This window comes from Leishmania panamensis (genome assembly GCF_000755165.1).
Source record: "Leishmania panamensis strain MHOM/PA/94/PSC-1 chromosome 29 sequence".
NCBI classification, from domain to species: domain Eukaryota; phylum Euglenozoa; class Kinetoplastea; order Trypanosomatida; family Trypanosomatidae; genus Leishmania; species Leishmania panamensis.
In genome coordinates, this window is record NC_025875.1 from 795395 (window position 1) to 811141 (window position 15747).

A 15747-nucleotide genomic window follows, 5' to 3' on the forward strand; every position below is an offset into this window, starting at 1 on the left:
GGCAGAGGGTCAGACACCCGGCAGCGCGTATGGGGAGGCGGCTCTGCCCAGTCACATGAGTTACGTCGTGCTTTGTTTCACGAAAAAAGTGCCCCAAGAGGGACAGAGTGGAGTGTGTGCAGCGAATCAGCAGTTCAGATCCTCCAACGACTGCGTTACTTCTCTATGTGCGTGTTCGTGCGCCCGCAGATCTCTGTGTTGAGTAGGTGTGCAGACCTACACAGAGCTTCTCCCTGCTTCCCCCACTGTTTTCGCGTTTCACTTTACTCATTTCTCATTGCCAACGCGTTAGCTGTTGTGGCAAAGTGCTTGCGGTGACGACGCACAAGCACCCGTGCACCATCTTCACCGCATTGTGTCTTTCCTCCGTCTTCCACACTGACAGACGTACACGCGCACACGCTTAAGGAGAGACGTGTAGGGAGAAAGAGAGGTACTCGAGAGGAGGAGCTGAGAAGGGTCAGTGGCTGATGCCACTGCTGCCATACACAGCCACACATACACCACCAAAGAACACAAGTGCGGACAGGAAGGAAGACACGACGGAAAAGAAGAAAAAGGCATATTGGTATCCCGTTGAACATATCAACGATAGCTTGCGAGGGGGGAGGGGTTCTGTTGGGGCCAGAGGCGAGAGTCAAGGGAAATGAGGATGGTACTGAGGGGGGGTGACCTCTTCACCCACCTTCCACACAAGAAGAAACGAAAAAAAAGAAAAAGGGGGATGTCCAGTGCCAGGGAGATAGCCACCACAGGACGCGCTTCATCTTGTGACAACGCGCTTGCTGGGGGGAGGTCTCCGCTTTATGAATCAGCGCCTATGAAGCCCATCCTTTTTTGTTTTGTTGTGCCCTCTATGGAGGGGAGGGAGAGAGGGCGAAGCAGGAGATACAAGACCCAGTCGCTACACAACGGTAGTGGTCAGAGCAGTGAAAAGACGCCAAGATACATTGGAAAGAGATGAAAGGGAAGAAAAAACCCACCAACCACAGAGAATATCCTACCAGTGAATGCCTAGACCGAAGACGACTACTGCTACTAGAAACGACAGCAGCAGCAGAGCTAAAGAAGAGACCAGCAAACCAGTAGCACAACAAGAAGAGGGAGCATGTGAGAGAAGCGCGCACGCCCACACCCGCACTCGAGTCTGCAAAGCAACGACCAAAAAAAAAAAGAGGATAGGAAGGGGTGCTGTCGTGGCTGAGCGGCAAAATCACTTATACCTCCGTCCTTCGCCCGACCCCATAGGGGGTGTGTCTGTCGAGACGTCGTCATCCTCGTCCGCCATCTCGTACGTGACGTCGTCTGCGTACGTTTTCGGTGTCTTGGGTGCTGTGTTGCGCTTGCCTCGCACTCCATTTGGAGTGAAGGGCCGCCCTTGGTAGCTCACCACACGAGGCCCGCCCACATTGCCGCCAACACCCCGCAGCATACCACGCGTCGGGCCCCCGGCTTGCCTCCGTTGCTTCTCGGTCATTCTGGCTTGATGAGTTGCCATAGCCGTGCCCACCTTGGTAGCACCAGAAAGATTGTCCTTCGACCCTTGAACATTTTCGCCGCCGCCGTTGTGATCGTCCTCGGTGTGATCCATCATCAAAGGCCTCACCAGCGGGGCGTCCAGCCAGTGATGCTCCAGCCGCAGCGATGCCCATTTTTTTTGTTGTGCCTCCTCCTCCTCTTTCCGCACCTGAGCCCAGTACTCTGGATCTTGGTAGTTCTTGCCGCGGGCCTCCGTCGCGCGCCAAACCCGATTGTTGCGCTCGTGCAGGTAGACCACAAAGGCTAGGCCGGACCACAGGCAGGTGTGCCGCATCACCGCCCACGCGAAGGCGCGGCGCTGCTCCTGCGTTGCTTGGTGAATTTCCTCTGGAGTAAAGCCGGTGCCGTAGGGACTGCGATAGTCCGACTCGTATGGGCGGTAGAAGTACCAGGTGGAGAAGTTAGTTTGACTGCCCCGCTGCCCGTGGCCACCAAACGACGACTTGAAGTGGGTTTGAAACTCCTCGCCTAGTCCTTCGCCGTAGGCATGGTGATGTGGATGGGCTCGGTAGTGCGTGCTTGACGCGTCCCGGTAGCTTCCGCAGCTGCTTGCGTTCATGTTCATCTCATTATGCATGCCATGCCAGTAGGCGCGGTGCGAGCGCATGTCATTGCTCCACTGTGCATGCGGGTGGGCGTAGAAGCCGCTGCTGCTTCGGCTGTCCTCGCTGGCGGTCGCTGTCTCACTGTCCTTCTTCCCCACTCTGTACTCGTGCAGGAGCACCTCGTAGGCGTCCTGAAGCTGTCGAAAGCTGTCGGCGTGGCCGCCAGCGTCGGGGTGTGCGGTCAGCGCTCTTTCGCGAAACGCCTTCTTGATGTCTGCCGGGGTGTACGACTGCCCATCCTGAAGGCCGAGCACCCGTCGCGCAGAGAGCGAATGCCGCCGCAGAACGCATCCGCGAGCGAGCATGCAAAGGCTGTGTGGTTGCGTGTGCGTGCCGATGCGGTGCGGCCCTGGGAGACTCGTAGGACAGTCAGTGATAAGAACAGCGAGAAGCATATAAAAGAGATGCGGAAGGCAGTTGCAGAACACAGAGAGAAAGAGAGAGGTAGAAGAGGGCAGGAGGAGAGCTAGCTGCCAAGAGTGTCCACACCACGCGCACACTACACGCATTCCTGAGCATTAGTACGTTGCACCACGTTGAGATACCATGACGTATGACCGGCCCCCCCTTTTGCTTGTGTCCATACATTCCGCCTTCTCGTTATAGTTGTGCATGCGCAAGAAGGTGCATCTCTGTGCGAGGGTGGAGATCGAGAGGGCAGATTCGTCCCCACGCAATGACTCGCTGCGGCTGGAGCAGAGCTGAAGCTGCACTCTTCTCACGCTAATCCCGTACGCACAGTCACGGAAACGCAGGCACCAGAATATCACCCTGCTACATCGCTTCACCAATTGCGCTGCAGCCCAGCGCAGTAGAAAGGAAGGGAGAAGAGGAGGGGAGTAGGAACTCAAGACACACACACACACTAAACACCGTCAACTTGACGCAGGGGGGGGACATCCGCGGCAGTTGTATCCCACACTACGTGAGAGAGGACGGGTCATTTGATTCGGCTGGAGGAGCCTCCAGCCGGCGGACCTTGACCGTGCCCCGCCCGCCACCCTTGTACGCTTCCTCCAGCACCTCGACAGTCCGCGTAAAGTAACCCTCGCGCTTCAGGTCTCCCGTGTGTTCCGCAAAGTCGGCGGCAGACGGGTACATAAGCCGCACCAATTTTTCCTCCGGTTTCAAGAAGTTACGAGCGTAGAAGTGGCAGCGGTAATGAGCGCTTTTGCTCTTGTCATCGCGGAAAGGGGCACCGCAGTGCGGACACCGGTGCCGCGCGGCCGGCGTGTTGCGAGATGGAAAGATGGAGTTTAAGAAGCTTCGCAGCGTCCGCTCCACAGTGTCCGGGGTGCGCACACCACGCTCGAAGGAGCGCAGCGCGGCGTTCTTCGCGCTCGCTGCCGCTCCCGGCTGCCCACCATTTCCTCTTACCCCTGATTCTGTCAAATTCGTCAATGGAGCGGTTGCCATAACTGCCGCGCTGACACGTGCGGTGCTGTCGATGATGTGCTGTACACTCGCCTCCCACGCATCGGCGCCGTTCGCGCCGCTGCTGCTCCCATTCATCTTCTCCGAGGAGCTACCAGCGACGTTCCGTTGCAGCAGTAGCTCCTGTTCCTCCGCCTCCGCCTCGCGCACGCGTTGAAGACGGTGGTGCAAGTACTCTTGAAGGCGGCGGTGCACGTCGCTGTTGAATGTGCTGTGTACAACCCACGAGTCCAGCAGGGCGTAGAAGAGATAGCGGTACTCATCAACAGCGTTTGCCATCCAGTAGGACGTGGCAGGGGCAAACACGGGGACATAGTAGGCAACAAGCTGCGGCAGCTCTTTTCCAACGGCGTCGTGCAGCTTCCCGGCTGCGTCAGCGCAGATGCCCTTTACAAGGGCATCCATCGCGCAAAATGCGAGGTACACATCCTGCACGGCCGCATGAGCCTGGTAGGTGCGCCCGCGGTCTAGTGCCGACCCACGCGGCGCAATCATGGAGGAGATAGCATTGGTGGCGGTGCTGCTGCTTGAGGCGGCTGACGCCGCTGCGGCTGTTGCACGTGCGAGCTCGTCACTGAGTTCGGTGAAGCGGGTCGCTGTGTCTTTGATGTGGTTCTGAATCGTGAGCCACGCGCTTTCCACCCAGCCAGGATGGTCATTCACGGCCCAAACGATGCCATCCAACAGAAATTGTGTGCGAGGGATCATTAGTGGCACCCGAATGAAGGGATGCTGCCGTGAGGCCACTGCATACGATGGCGTCCGTAACCGGCTGGCAAGGAAGAACTGAAGTGAGATGCACCACTCCTCCTTGCGCTGCGTGTCCAAATCCATGAGTGCTTTCGCTTGAGTACAGTTTTTTTTGCTGGGTGCTAATCAGAGACTCGGGGAGGGGGGTGCAGATCGTGCACTACGGTACAGGGCTAGGCGACGGACAGAGCCTTGTAGCGACAGTGCCCCCCTTATCTATGGATGCAAGTGGGTCAGTACTGGAAAGATGCCAGTGAGCATGCGTGCTAGTGCATGTGTGCGGATGTGCAATGCGGTTGTGTACGTAGCGGTGGCGCGGTAGGGAGCGATACAGAGAGATGCCAGTGGAAGGAGAGTAGGGGAAGGCCATGAATCCAATAGACGAAGCAACATAAAAAAGTGACTGCATCCCCACCACCACCATCACCACCACCGGCAACCAAAGGATACGGCCGCGCTAAAGCGATGAAGCGCGAGGAAGGGGGGGGGGAAGGGAAAGAGGGAGGCGTTGCACCCGCGCAACCCTTGCTCCGGCTCGGTGGATACTTCCCATTTCTCTATTACCATCTACCCCACTCATGCATATGTGTGTGTGTGTGTGTGGAGTTGGGGGGTGGGGGATGCCTAGGCGATAGTGATAGCGATGCAGAAGTGTCGTCCTGCTATAGGTGCAGGTCGCCGAGTATGTGTGGGTGGGGGTGTGGACAACACCCAAGCGGCGACTGCCCTAAAGCGTCTCCCTCTGACGCGAGTGTTCATGGGCACAACACTTTTGTAGGCTGACTGCATCGCATAGGTGGCGCTGCCGTGCCCAATCCGGAAAAGCGCAAGTTTTTCCGTCTCCCTCTTCACTCCCCCACGAATGGGCCGACAAGCAGGCGCATTACCACCACACCTCGTACGAGCCTCTGTTGCACCACGGCTATGCCGAGGAGCCAGGCCGACCAACACCGTCTGGCATTGTTCAGTCCCCTTGTAATCCCCACTGCATACCGTTCTGACCAGGCCCAGGATTACGCCTGGCATCACAGCAGCGCATCCAAGGAAGCCCAAAAGGAAAAACAGTAGATGGGCGCGTCCATTCGCTTAATCGTCGACAAGTCGTAGTGAACTGCCCCAAACATCATCATGGCTGTATGCCCCTCCAGCACAGCTCCAGTTCAGGCCTCTCCGCCGACACCGCGAGTCTGCCAGCCATGTGCGAGGGGCATGGTAGCTTGTTTTTTTCCACATATAGTGGGCACGTGGCCCTGAGCTACCGCACGGGCTGAGGTGACCGGCATCGTCGCGGACAGCGAACGTCAACGGCAACCAAAAGACAGGTCGGGGGACAGGGGTGAAGTTGCTGTAGAGATACGGGTATACCCTACAAGGAAAGTGAGGACACAGCCCCCTCGGTACCCTACACGTGGGACTGCTGCAGTACTGCAGCTTTGTGAAGGGTCAGTATCCACTCCACAAGCTGCGCCTTGCGTGTCAATCGTGCTGCTTGCTGTACCTGGGCCTCTGTCACAGGAAGCCCCATAAAATCCGTCGCCTCGGACGCCGTCATGGTGCCTAGACCTTCCTTCACGAGCTTCTTCAACTCCGCGGCTGTGTAGTGATGTTCCAGCTCAAACGCAGTGATCCCTGCGTCAGAGATGCGCTTACGCTTCGCTCGCAGGATTTCTTTTGGAATACGCTGCGGACATTCAAGTAGATATCGATCAATGTTCTCTGCCGTAAGCACCTCCTCGCCGTCTATCGGTTCCCACGAGCCGAGGCCGTCACGGTCGCCTGCTGAAGGGCACGTGCTGCTGGTGCGGATGCGCTTCTTCTCGCCTTGGCTGTTCGTGCCGCTGTCGTCGCTCTTGCCACTTTGCTCATTCGCGGAAGCGTTATCATCTTCTTCAAGGTCGACGGCCTCACGGTTCTTCTCAAAGGAGAGGATGAGCCAGTCTTGAACCGTTTCGACGGTGGTGGTACTTGACGCGTTGGGAGACACCTTCTGTGCCTGTGCGGGAACAGGGAAGACAACATCTACCACAAAATCTGCCAGAGCATCAGGCAGGGTAGCGCTTTGTGCATCGGCTCTCTGCTGCTGTTGCTGCTGTGTGAACGTCGACTCCCACACCGTCGGCTGAACACCGCACGCTAGTACCATCCGCTTCACCTCATCAATTGGGCAGCGGTGCAGCCATTCGTCAAGCCCGTCGATGAGGAGTTGCTCTACAAAAGGAGAGCAGGTGCAGTAGCACGATGGCGCCGCGCGTGCTGCGCCGTCTGCCGTCAGTGGCACGGCGGAGATGCCGAGCACCTCGTGCAGCCGCACCAGCAAGTGAATTGGAATCTCGTTTTCGACATTGTCGGCGTAGTGCGCGAGGGAGGTGGGGTGCAGCACTGCTTCGCTCCAGGAAGTGCTTATGGGTAGTGAGGAAAGCGAAGCGGAGGAGGATGGCTGTGGCTGCAGGGACGCGTCGCTATTTACGTCCACCGGCACGACACCGTCCACCTCGAGCGGCAATGGCCCAGGAATGGTGGTGATGCACAGCGATGCCTTCTCTGGCGGCTCGGGTGTACCGGCACCCAGAACAGCCAGCAATGCGTGCTGCTCTGCAGCGTCCGCGAAGAGACGACGAACGTTGGCTCGCAGTGCATCGAGTGCCGCTGTGAGAACGCCGGTGATTGCTGAATCCGTCGCGAACACGCTATCTGGGTCCCGAAAGTCACCATCCGCGTCGACCTCGGCGTCTAGCGCAAAGGCCTGCGCGCCGGTATTGTCGAGGAAGGCCAGAACGCGAAACAGAGGATTCGATCTGAACTGCTGCGCGGTGGCCGCGCACATCACCGCTAGTTTTGTGCGTGAGAGTTCCAATCTGAAACATGGCACAGAGATAGCGAGAGGAACACGTTGGGGGTGATGTGGGACGAGCAAGAGAGAGAGAAGAGAAGAGAAGAGAAGGTACCTGCAAGCATGCGCCAAGACGACGGGATGTGCACGACTGATAATAGGGAGGCTGATTGCCTTTCCCTTCCCCCCTCTTTTCAGCGGCTCCGTAGCGAGGTGCCATTTCACACCTTCTTCGTGACAGTGGATTATGCCCCCCTCCCCCCCTCCCTCGAAGGACGCCTCTGCATTTTACGTTTCTTCCCTTTTATTGCATTTGTGCGTGTGTGGCCACGAGTACTTCAGTCGCGTGTGTGAGGCACACTGCGAGGTAGCGCTGAGACCGACCCACCCACACACGGTGACTACTCACCGTCCGCCCCTCAGGAAAGCAGCAAAGGCGATTGTTCCCCCCCCCCTCTCTGTGACGAGCGAGCGTTTGCTCACATCACCTGCTGCTTTGTACCTTTCTCCTGTACGCCTTGTTGCCCCACCTGCATCACTCGCCGAGGCCTCGCTTCACGCTGATGGACACCAATTCAAACGTTTTACCAGCTGCGGTGGGTGGGAGGAGTACGACTCGGCGGTGGCGCTGCTGTGATCCGTCTCGTGCGCCATGCCCAGGGGGGTGGCGCCCTTGCAGCCTGTGACTATCCTTCGTCGACGCTGATGTTGACGAGGACGACGACGCAGGCGCCCACCTGAAGTAGAGTGCCGCTGGAGCGGAGATTTCTCCCGTGCTGGTGCAGCGCAGGGAAGCGCGAGGGTCGGGTGTGAGAGCGGCGATATCGATGAACAATACGCGAGTGAGCTTGTGTGCCCTGCCTTCAAGGACGCCGCTATGGCTATGTCGACGCCCACCGCCACGGCGCTGAGGGCGTGAAAGCGTGGAGGGGTGCTGCGTGCCCTCCACGATGCAAAGGCTCAAGTGCTCCTTGTAGAGATTCGGACGCCTATATGACGCATGCGCCACGTAGAGAGGGATGGAGAGGACTGCTGCGTCAGTGCTGTGGCGCATGCCGTCGCTGGCCACACTGGTATCATACGCTGCAGGACCAGATGGTTGCCCCTCAGCAATGATGTGAACCGTTCCCGCCTTGTATGCGCCAAGAGGTATTCGCCGTTGCCTTGCTTGCTCTTCTGGTCTATGAAGGGTGACGGCGCGCGTCAACGATAGCGATGCCTCCTCACAGCTCCACGGCTGGGTTGCCTCCACGGTGAAGTGGGGCTGATGCAGCATCTCCACCTCTAAGCGGACATCTTGGTAGGAAATATGCAAGGACTGGATGTCTGGCGACGCCCTCGCCACTGCGGTGCTATTCATGGACAACGACAGTGATGCTTTGGTGGTGCGCCTAGTTGCTGGTATGCGACTCGCAGCGCTTAATTTTTTCCGTGTCTCACTTTGTCTGCTTTCCTTTCCTTCGTGAAGTGTAACTTCCGCGCTGCGCGCTGCAGTTTCTGCACTCGTGGGCTACAGGAGATCGGCAAGAATAACAGAAGACACGGAGCAGTCCCACATACTCAGAGAGAGAGAGAGAGAGAGAGAGTCGATGGGGGGGAGTGTAGTAAGTAAGTTCGTCGAGTATGCAAGGAACAAGAAAATGCGCCTCGAGCACGCGTGTTCACCGCGTACAACCATAACACAGATGCGGTGAGTGGGGGTAGGGAGGCACCTGCGCCGGCCCACGTGGACTACTTCATTCTGCATCTCCGCACGCATTACACTACAGTTCCTTTTTGTGTCATCGACACATAGGACGGAGGGGGGAGCCCGAGGCCCTCGCCAGCACAAGGGACGTCATTCGGTGTGTACCCCCTCGCTTCCCCTCTTTTTTCAACTTCTTTGTTTGCTCCTTGCGGTCACGCGAATTGTGTGTGTGTGTGTGTGAATGGGCATCTATGAGTCGATTTTCCCACTTTTCTCCTTTCTTTGCCCCCCCCCCTCCCTTCGTCGTGTGTTTGGTCGCAGGGGAGTATGGCCGGCCTGGCCCTCACATCTGGTGCCACGTACGGTTGGGAGACACTGCAGCTTTGCGAAGAGTAGCGGACAGGGGCAGGGGAGCGGGGACAAACCACACACGAACGAAAAGGATCGAAAATTAGCCGGTATCTCAGGATCTCTGCATGGAGCCAAGAGCCTCCGCACAGCGACGACGGAGTGATGATGCTGGCACTGGCCACTGCCAACATCCAGTCGAGCTCGTCCACAGCCAACCCTCCCTCAGTCAGCGCTGCTCGCGTTTCTCGTAGGTCCAAAACGAGAGGCAGTCGATCAAGAGCGCCACAAACAAGCCTGCCTGCGGCGATCGTACAAACTCTTCGCGCGTGATGCGCAGCGGCTCCGCCTTGTCAATCAGGTCGAAAACCTCCTGCACAACTGTCTCGCGCAAGGGCACGTCCAACCTGGCGACCACGAGCTTCGCGTGCGTCTCTCGAAAGAACTGGTTGACGATCATCGGCGTCAACACGCCTGTCCCTTCTACGTCAAGGATGTTCCAGAAGAAGTACGGCCGGCTGCACTGCGGCAGCAGCTCCACGGCGATTACAAAATCCACAAATTTGCGGTAGTCCATCTCAGACCGTGTCATGAGTGTGTTCGTCTCGAAGTAACGATCAATAAAGAGGGAACAGAGCGGACTGACGTCCGGCGGCAGACCATCGTCGAGCACGGTCGGCAAGCCCTTTTTGTACCCACGCAGGTTCTCTACGTTGAGCGTGCCGATGTTGCGTGTGTCGAGCAGCACGAACTTGTTGTAGAGCTGCTGCGTTACGAGGGCACCGAACCAGTTTTGCGGGTCGTCTTCCGTCATGAGCTGCAGGCTCACCCACTCATCCATCACACTGCTCTGCAGCAGGGAGTGGATTCGTAGCACACCGCGATTGCCTGGGTCGAGATCCCAGAAAAGCCGGCGACTCACTGTGCAACAGTAAAAGGGAAGCATGTCCTTTCCCATTACCTGCAGCGCGGCGATGCGGGGCGCCAGATCACGCACGTAGTTCTCCACTTCATCCTCCGAGAGCCGTCCATCGTTGTTGCTGTCCCACATAATAAGCTCCGCCTCGCACTTGACGAAGGACACCTGCTTCGCAAAGGTCTGGTAGATGGCGGCAATTTCAACCGCGCGCTCAGCGTTACGAGGACAGGAAAGGAAAAGTTGCACGTCCGGTCGCGGCGGCGGCACCGAGCAGAGGTAGAGCACGTTGCCAAGTGCTGGCTGGTCCTCAGCGAGGTGGAGCAGATGCTCAAAGTGGGCGTAGCTCCGCATAGAGGAGTTTGCGGGGGCCGGGGAATCACTGCAGTGCTGCAACTGAAGCAGCCGCTGCTGTTCCCGAAAGCGTTTGACGTGCCGCGAAACGGCGTCCCAGCTCGTGCACCGGGTACCGCTGTTGCATGGCGCGTCGTTGACCGCTGCTGCAGTAGCGGCCGAGACCGACGGCGTGCTTGCGGAGGGAGGTTGCTCTGGCGAGACAGAGGAACCCAGAGAAGCTATCAAGGGCGACCCACTACCGCCTCCGCCTTTCTCGTGGTCTTTTTCATTTCCCTTTCTTCTGCATAAGATGACCTCGTCCTCATTCTCCGACACATCCCAGACGGTGCTCGGCGGCGGTGGAAGCTGCGCTCCATAGTGCTCCGCTGCCCACTCGTTGAAGTCGTGCAGCAGCTGCTCGTAGGCTTCCACGGTAATGCTGGTGCGACCCCCTGCACTCAGCAGTGTCCACAAATGTGCGTGCATTTTGTCCAGCTTCTCAATCTCCTTGAAGCGTAGGTCCAACTCAAAGGCTTTGCAGGTGCCGTGCAGAAGCCGTGTAGTCTCCTCGGCGGCCGGGTTGCGACCTCGCATGTAAAGCGCGGGGAAGAAAGTCGCTGATGCCTGTGCACGCCTCTGTATCAGCTCGCGGTTTATGCGCTCCGTTTCGGCTTCGAAGGTCTGCGTTGTCCACTCTTCCAGCGCTGCTGAGGTGGTGAGCTGACGCGCCTGCTCCTCCTGGGCTGCAATGGTGCGGAGGCGCCGAATTGCGAGTGCTATCGGCGAGGTGGACGACGACGACACAAGACTCATGAGATCGGTATTCCGTTCCTGAGCGAGAGAGAAACACAAGGAGGAGGTGGCCAGGGCGAGCAGGTGCACAGCTTTAGGTCCCTAAAATGTGCGCTTGAGCTTTTTGTCGGTGGTGTCTGCTGCAAACGAGCGGCTGTAGTAGCGGGTTGCAGCTGCAGACCTCCCCTCTTTTTTTCTTCGAGTTTCTTTTCACACCCACACACCCATACACACACGCACCCGCTGCCACTCTCTTGAGTACCCGGGAGGGAGTGGGTAGGTAGGTAGAGGTAGGCAGATGTGTGATCTGCAGAAATTCGATACAGTGCTGACGGGAGACCGCGTGGGCCGCAGTTCCTTGTGACGTGTGTGCACGTGTTGAGGGGAAAGAGGAAAGATTTGTGCCGCTGGCGGTAGTGCACGTGTGATGTTGTGGCACGTTTTGCGTACATCAAAACACACAGAAAAGGAGAAGCGGGACGCGGAGGGGATGAGCAGTAGGGAAGGAGGCCGTGCTGGGTGGTACGCTGTGGGCGAGCGTCCGTCGCAGAGGCACCAGAGGCACTGTTGAGGCAGTGCCGCAGAAGGCGGGGCATGATGTCCCCTCTCCCTCCCGGGTGCTGGGGAAGCAGCGAAGAATGCACCTTCACACAACGCGCGCGCGCTTCGTCTTACGCGACTCCCTTTTCTTTCTTGTTTTTACACCGATCTTCACTGTCGAGAGAAAAGAGCGGCATGCGAGCACACGCACCGCAATATACGCACCCACATCTGCAGCACACGCCAAGAGGAGACAGTGCTTACACGGAAACCCACTTGACGTCCTTCGCGTGCTCTTTGGCTCGCTGCTTGAGACGCTCGCGGGTGATTCGGGCGTTCACGTGGTGCTGCGAGTCCACCATGTGCACACAGAGGATGCAAATGAAGGGGATAAACGTCCAGAGATACTCCCGACGCACCGCCTCGGCGAGGCCGGCGTGGGCGTGGCGGAGGCGATGCAGTCGTTTCTGCAGAAAGGAGCGGGCCGAGGTCAAGAACTGAGTGGTGTCCTTCAGGTACTGATCATAGGCGTTAAGGTACTCCTGATAGTTCTCGTATTGCTGCGGGGAGGGCATCTGCGGAGGACTGAGATCCGCTTCTGTGAAACCCTCGCCGTCGAGCGGCCCCCCACTGCTGACCGCGCGTGTGGCCCCAGCGCTGCCGCCGACGTAAGACGCATTCCCTGCCAGAGTGTGGTGGAAACCGGTTGCCGACGCTGGCAGCTTCTCTGGCGATTGCGGATCGCGTACACCCGTGGTGTACAGAGTGTTCCCTGGCGAACTGTAGGAGCGACCCCGGTGGGCACGCAGCGAGAGGGGAGGGAGAAGCATGGCGGATGCCGTAATGACCCGCCTCATGCAAGGTATGACCCTACGCTGCATGTCAGTCACACGCACACAAACGCCTGGGCGGGTCGTAAATATGCGTCGACTACACACCGGATGCTTCAACGAGGCTGCTGTTGCACCGCGCGCGCGTAGAAAGAGAGAGAGAGGAAGAGGGAGAGGGGAAGGGAAGAAGGGAGAGAGAGAGGGGAATGCAGTCGAGTACTTCAGGTCACATTACCCGAGAGGAAGGGTTTGGGGCGAGACAGCCTCATCTATACCTCTACTCCCATACACACAGCTCATTCTTTCCGCTCCCTTCACTGAGTTGACGCAGTGTGTGTGTTTTGGCTATTTTCTGCTCCCTGTTTCACCTTTCCATTTCGCGCAACGTCGGGGTTTTACGCGCAAGGTCTGCTGCATCCTGCGCGACTCCGCTCGTTTTCTCTTCTTTGCAGCAGGGGTCCTAAATGGCGATGAATGAAAAGGACGGTCGCTACTACTGCTGCTGCTGCTGTCTCTCTTGCTGTACTCGAAGCTGCGCTCCCGCACAAGGAAACGACCGTTGAAAGCAAAAGTGACAGACAGACGCCTACGAACACGGCGAAGTGTTTTTCAGTTCTGCGTCGCTAAGAGGCGCTTCTGCGGCCCTCCTGCACACGTACCCTCCTCTCTCTCTCCATTGCAGCGCACGGACCCCATAGCCGCTCCCGTCACACCAAGTACGTGTACTTCAAGATACGCCTTCACGCTCCCTTCCCCCCAGTTTCTTTAAGCCGCTGCCGCAATGCCCAAACCACGTCACAGCTCCGAGGGAGGAAAGGAGGGCACCCCCGGCCACAGGGTGAGAGTTGCCAATGCGAGTCCGAGACATCCATACCACAAACGAACAGAAGGAAGCAAGCGCGTCTCAATTCACGTACGACTCCACAAAATAAGTGCGAGCGTACTTTGATGGTCATCATGCATGTGTGTGCGCGTTGGGGGAACAGGGGGGAGGGTGGAGACAGAGAAAACCCAGCCCCCATGGGGGAGGAGAGTGTACTCTAATAGGTGCTGCCAGCTTTGCGTCCATCTTGGCTGCCGAGTGTAATGGTGTTGCTGGGGATGGAGGCGGGTATTACGATGCAGGCACCTGTGCAGTGCTTGCAGAGAGAGAGAGAGAGACGTATAGAGCACGTGGGCAAGTTATACCCGGAAGGAGAAGGAGAGACATGCGGAGGGGGGAGGGGGGAGCATGTATCGAGCACACGGAGCGAATGTGTCATTTTTGCTCCGATTGCGTGATGATTGAAGACCACGACCCAGCAGCAAATGCTAGTGGCAAAGACGAAGGGGGAGGCACAAACAATAGCCACAGGGAGATCTCCGCCCCCTTCGTCTTCTCTCTAATCCCCTCAGATTTATCGGCAGCGAGGCAGAATCCAACACGTCCCAGTCCCACTCTCCGCTTTGCGAGTGTCATGCTGACCTCGACAACTGTTCAAGTAACATGGACGGTAGCTTCTATTCCCTGCTGCTCTACTGCAGCCCTATGTCCTCACTTCAGCACACACACACACACACACACAAGCACACCAGTAAACATGTTAGTGGGAACTTCCTTCCCTTTGACAGCGTCAGAGAGGGGAGGGTGATGGAAGAAGGTAGAGGAAGTTACACTGAGGTCATCCGCGAGTCAGCATATTCGTTTCCATAGAGGTGACTTCTGTGGTGTGGGGTCTCTCTGCCGCCGTACGTGAGTAACCTGTGGCGTGTGTCTTCTTAACTTTGTCTCTTTCCCAACTATACTTAAGGCCACTTAGCAAGTGTGGGTGGGTCGAGAGGAAGAAGTATCGCGCGTGATGGGCCTGCAGCGACAGAGACATAGACAGGTGGGAACCTATCGAGAGAGAGAGAGAGAGACATCCATGTATGTGCAATCTATCAGACATCACGCCTGGCCTTTACTTTTCTCCTCTCCCACTTTCCAGAAAGTACTCGAGCGGGGAGATGATGCTGTACAAAGGGGAGTTTTTTTTTGAAAACAAAGCATATAAAGAAACAAGCAGTGAAAGGCGCAGATGCAGCGTGAATGGGAAAGCAGGAAAGAGAGAGAGATGAGTAAAAGTGGAAGTGGTAAGAACTGCAAAGCCCCCAGCAAGACCGAAAGCGAGCGACAAAGCGACACCGACGCACATACCCACGTACACACAAAGAATGGAGGAAACAGACCAACGTGCGACAACGGCAACAGCCATCACGAAGGCTACACAGAAAGCAAATGCAGTACGTACAGGGCAACCGTAACAGCTACCAGCTCATAGGCAGGCATGGGGAGAGACTAAGTGTGTGATGAAGGGGGCGACGGAAATACACACGTGGAAGCCTCCTTTTGCTTCTCCTTTTCCAACTCCCCACCCTCTGCCCTGCAGCATGAGCTCAGCACCCCCCGCCCCCTACCCGACGGCCCGTCACAGGCCCATCGGGTCGTGCGAGGCAGCACGAGACACGCAGCGCAGCGGTGCGCCGACCCCGTCATCGGGGGCAGGGCCTCGGCCGAGCGCATGAGTGGCCCAAGCGCGTTCACTGTCGCAGGTCTCTCCGGCGCAACGCCACCCAGGACCCGACCGCCGACATCAGCAGCGGCACACCGCTCGGACCCCCCTCCCCCACGTCGTCGGCGCTTGGGCCCTGCCACCGCCAGAGGGTGGCTCGGCCTTGGCAGGGATCGGGGGAGGTCGCTTGGCTTCGTCACACAGAGTGTGGGTGTGTATGAGGGAGGGGGGTGCTGGGCCCTGGGGTACTACGCCCTGAGGTGTTGCTCCCCCCTCTCCTCACCTTCAGGGGGTGGTGACGAGAACCGAAAAAACAGGTTTTGTGTAGGGTTAACTTCAGTTGTGAGGGGGGACGCCGGCCAATTAAACATAAAGCCGCAAAGGGGCAGAGTAGCCCCGTGAAGCAAAAGACAAAGACGCAAGAAAGGGAGCAACGGTGCAGGTGGAGGTGGGCACGATCGCGGATGGTCATTCTTTGTGTTTCGCTAGGAGACCAGCAGGCCGAGGTGCTGGGATGAAACCACTGCAAAGGCGATGCGGCTGGGGCGAGCCATACAGTTAGTCATGCATGTCGTTGACCTGAGCCACGGGACATCACTGCCTCCTCGG

At 57.8% G+C, this 15747-nt stretch overlaps 6 protein-coding genes across 6 annotated transcripts, besides 2 other annotated features; all 6 read right to left on the bottom strand.

The window, feature by feature from the left end:
• Positions 1-1213: 1213 nt before the first annotated feature.
• On the bottom strand, positions 1214-2449 carry LPMP_291900 (hypothetical protein; the record flags this gene model as incomplete). Its single annotated transcript, XM_010702493.1, has 1 exon — positions 1214-2449. The coding sequence occupies one exon, from the start codon at positions 2447-2449 to the stop codon at positions 1214-1216; it is 1236 nt and encodes a 411-aa protein (XP_010700795.1).
• A 616-nt stretch (positions 2450-3065) lies between these two features.
• On the bottom strand, positions 3066-4412 carry LPMP_291910 (hypothetical protein; the record flags this gene model as incomplete). The annotated part of the gene is made up of 1 exon (XM_010702494.1): positions 3066-4412. One exon carries the CDS (start codon positions 4410-4412, stop codon positions 3066-3068), a length of 1347 nt encoding a protein of 448 aa, XP_010700796.1.
• A 773-nt stretch (positions 4413-5185) lies between these two features.
• Positions 5186-5535: a repeat region.
• Positions 5536-5730: 195 nt separating this feature from the next.
• LPMP_291920 (hypothetical protein) lies at positions 5731-7152 on the bottom strand (the record flags this gene model as incomplete). Its single annotated transcript, XM_010702495.1, has 1 exon — positions 5731-7152. One exon carries the CDS (start codon positions 7150-7152, stop codon positions 5731-5733), a length of 1422 nt encoding a protein of 473 aa, XP_010700797.1.
• Positions 7153-7693: 541 nt separating this feature from the next.
• On the bottom strand, positions 7694-8518 carry LPMP_291930 (hypothetical protein; the record flags this gene model as incomplete). Its single annotated transcript, XM_010702496.1, has 1 exon — positions 7694-8518. The coding sequence occupies one exon, from the start codon at positions 8516-8518 to the stop codon at positions 7694-7696; it is 825 nt and encodes a 274-aa protein (XP_010700798.1).
• A 904-nt stretch (positions 8519-9422) lies between these two features.
• Positions 9423-11258, bottom strand: LPMP_291940 (hypothetical protein; the record flags this gene model as incomplete). Its single annotated transcript, XM_010702497.1, has 1 exon — positions 9423-11258. The coding sequence occupies one exon, from the start codon at positions 11256-11258 to the stop codon at positions 9423-9425; it is 1836 nt and encodes a 611-aa protein (XP_010700799.1).
• A 779-nt stretch (positions 11259-12037) lies between these two features.
• Positions 12038-12352, bottom strand: LPMP_291950 (hypothetical protein; the record flags this gene model as incomplete). Its single annotated transcript, XM_010702498.1, has 1 exon — positions 12038-12352. The coding sequence occupies one exon, from the start codon at positions 12350-12352 to the stop codon at positions 12038-12040; it is 315 nt and encodes a 104-aa protein (XP_010700800.1).
• A 2634-nt stretch (positions 12353-14986) lies between these two features.
• Positions 14987-15408: a repeat region.
• Positions 15409-15747: the final 339 nt, after the last annotated feature.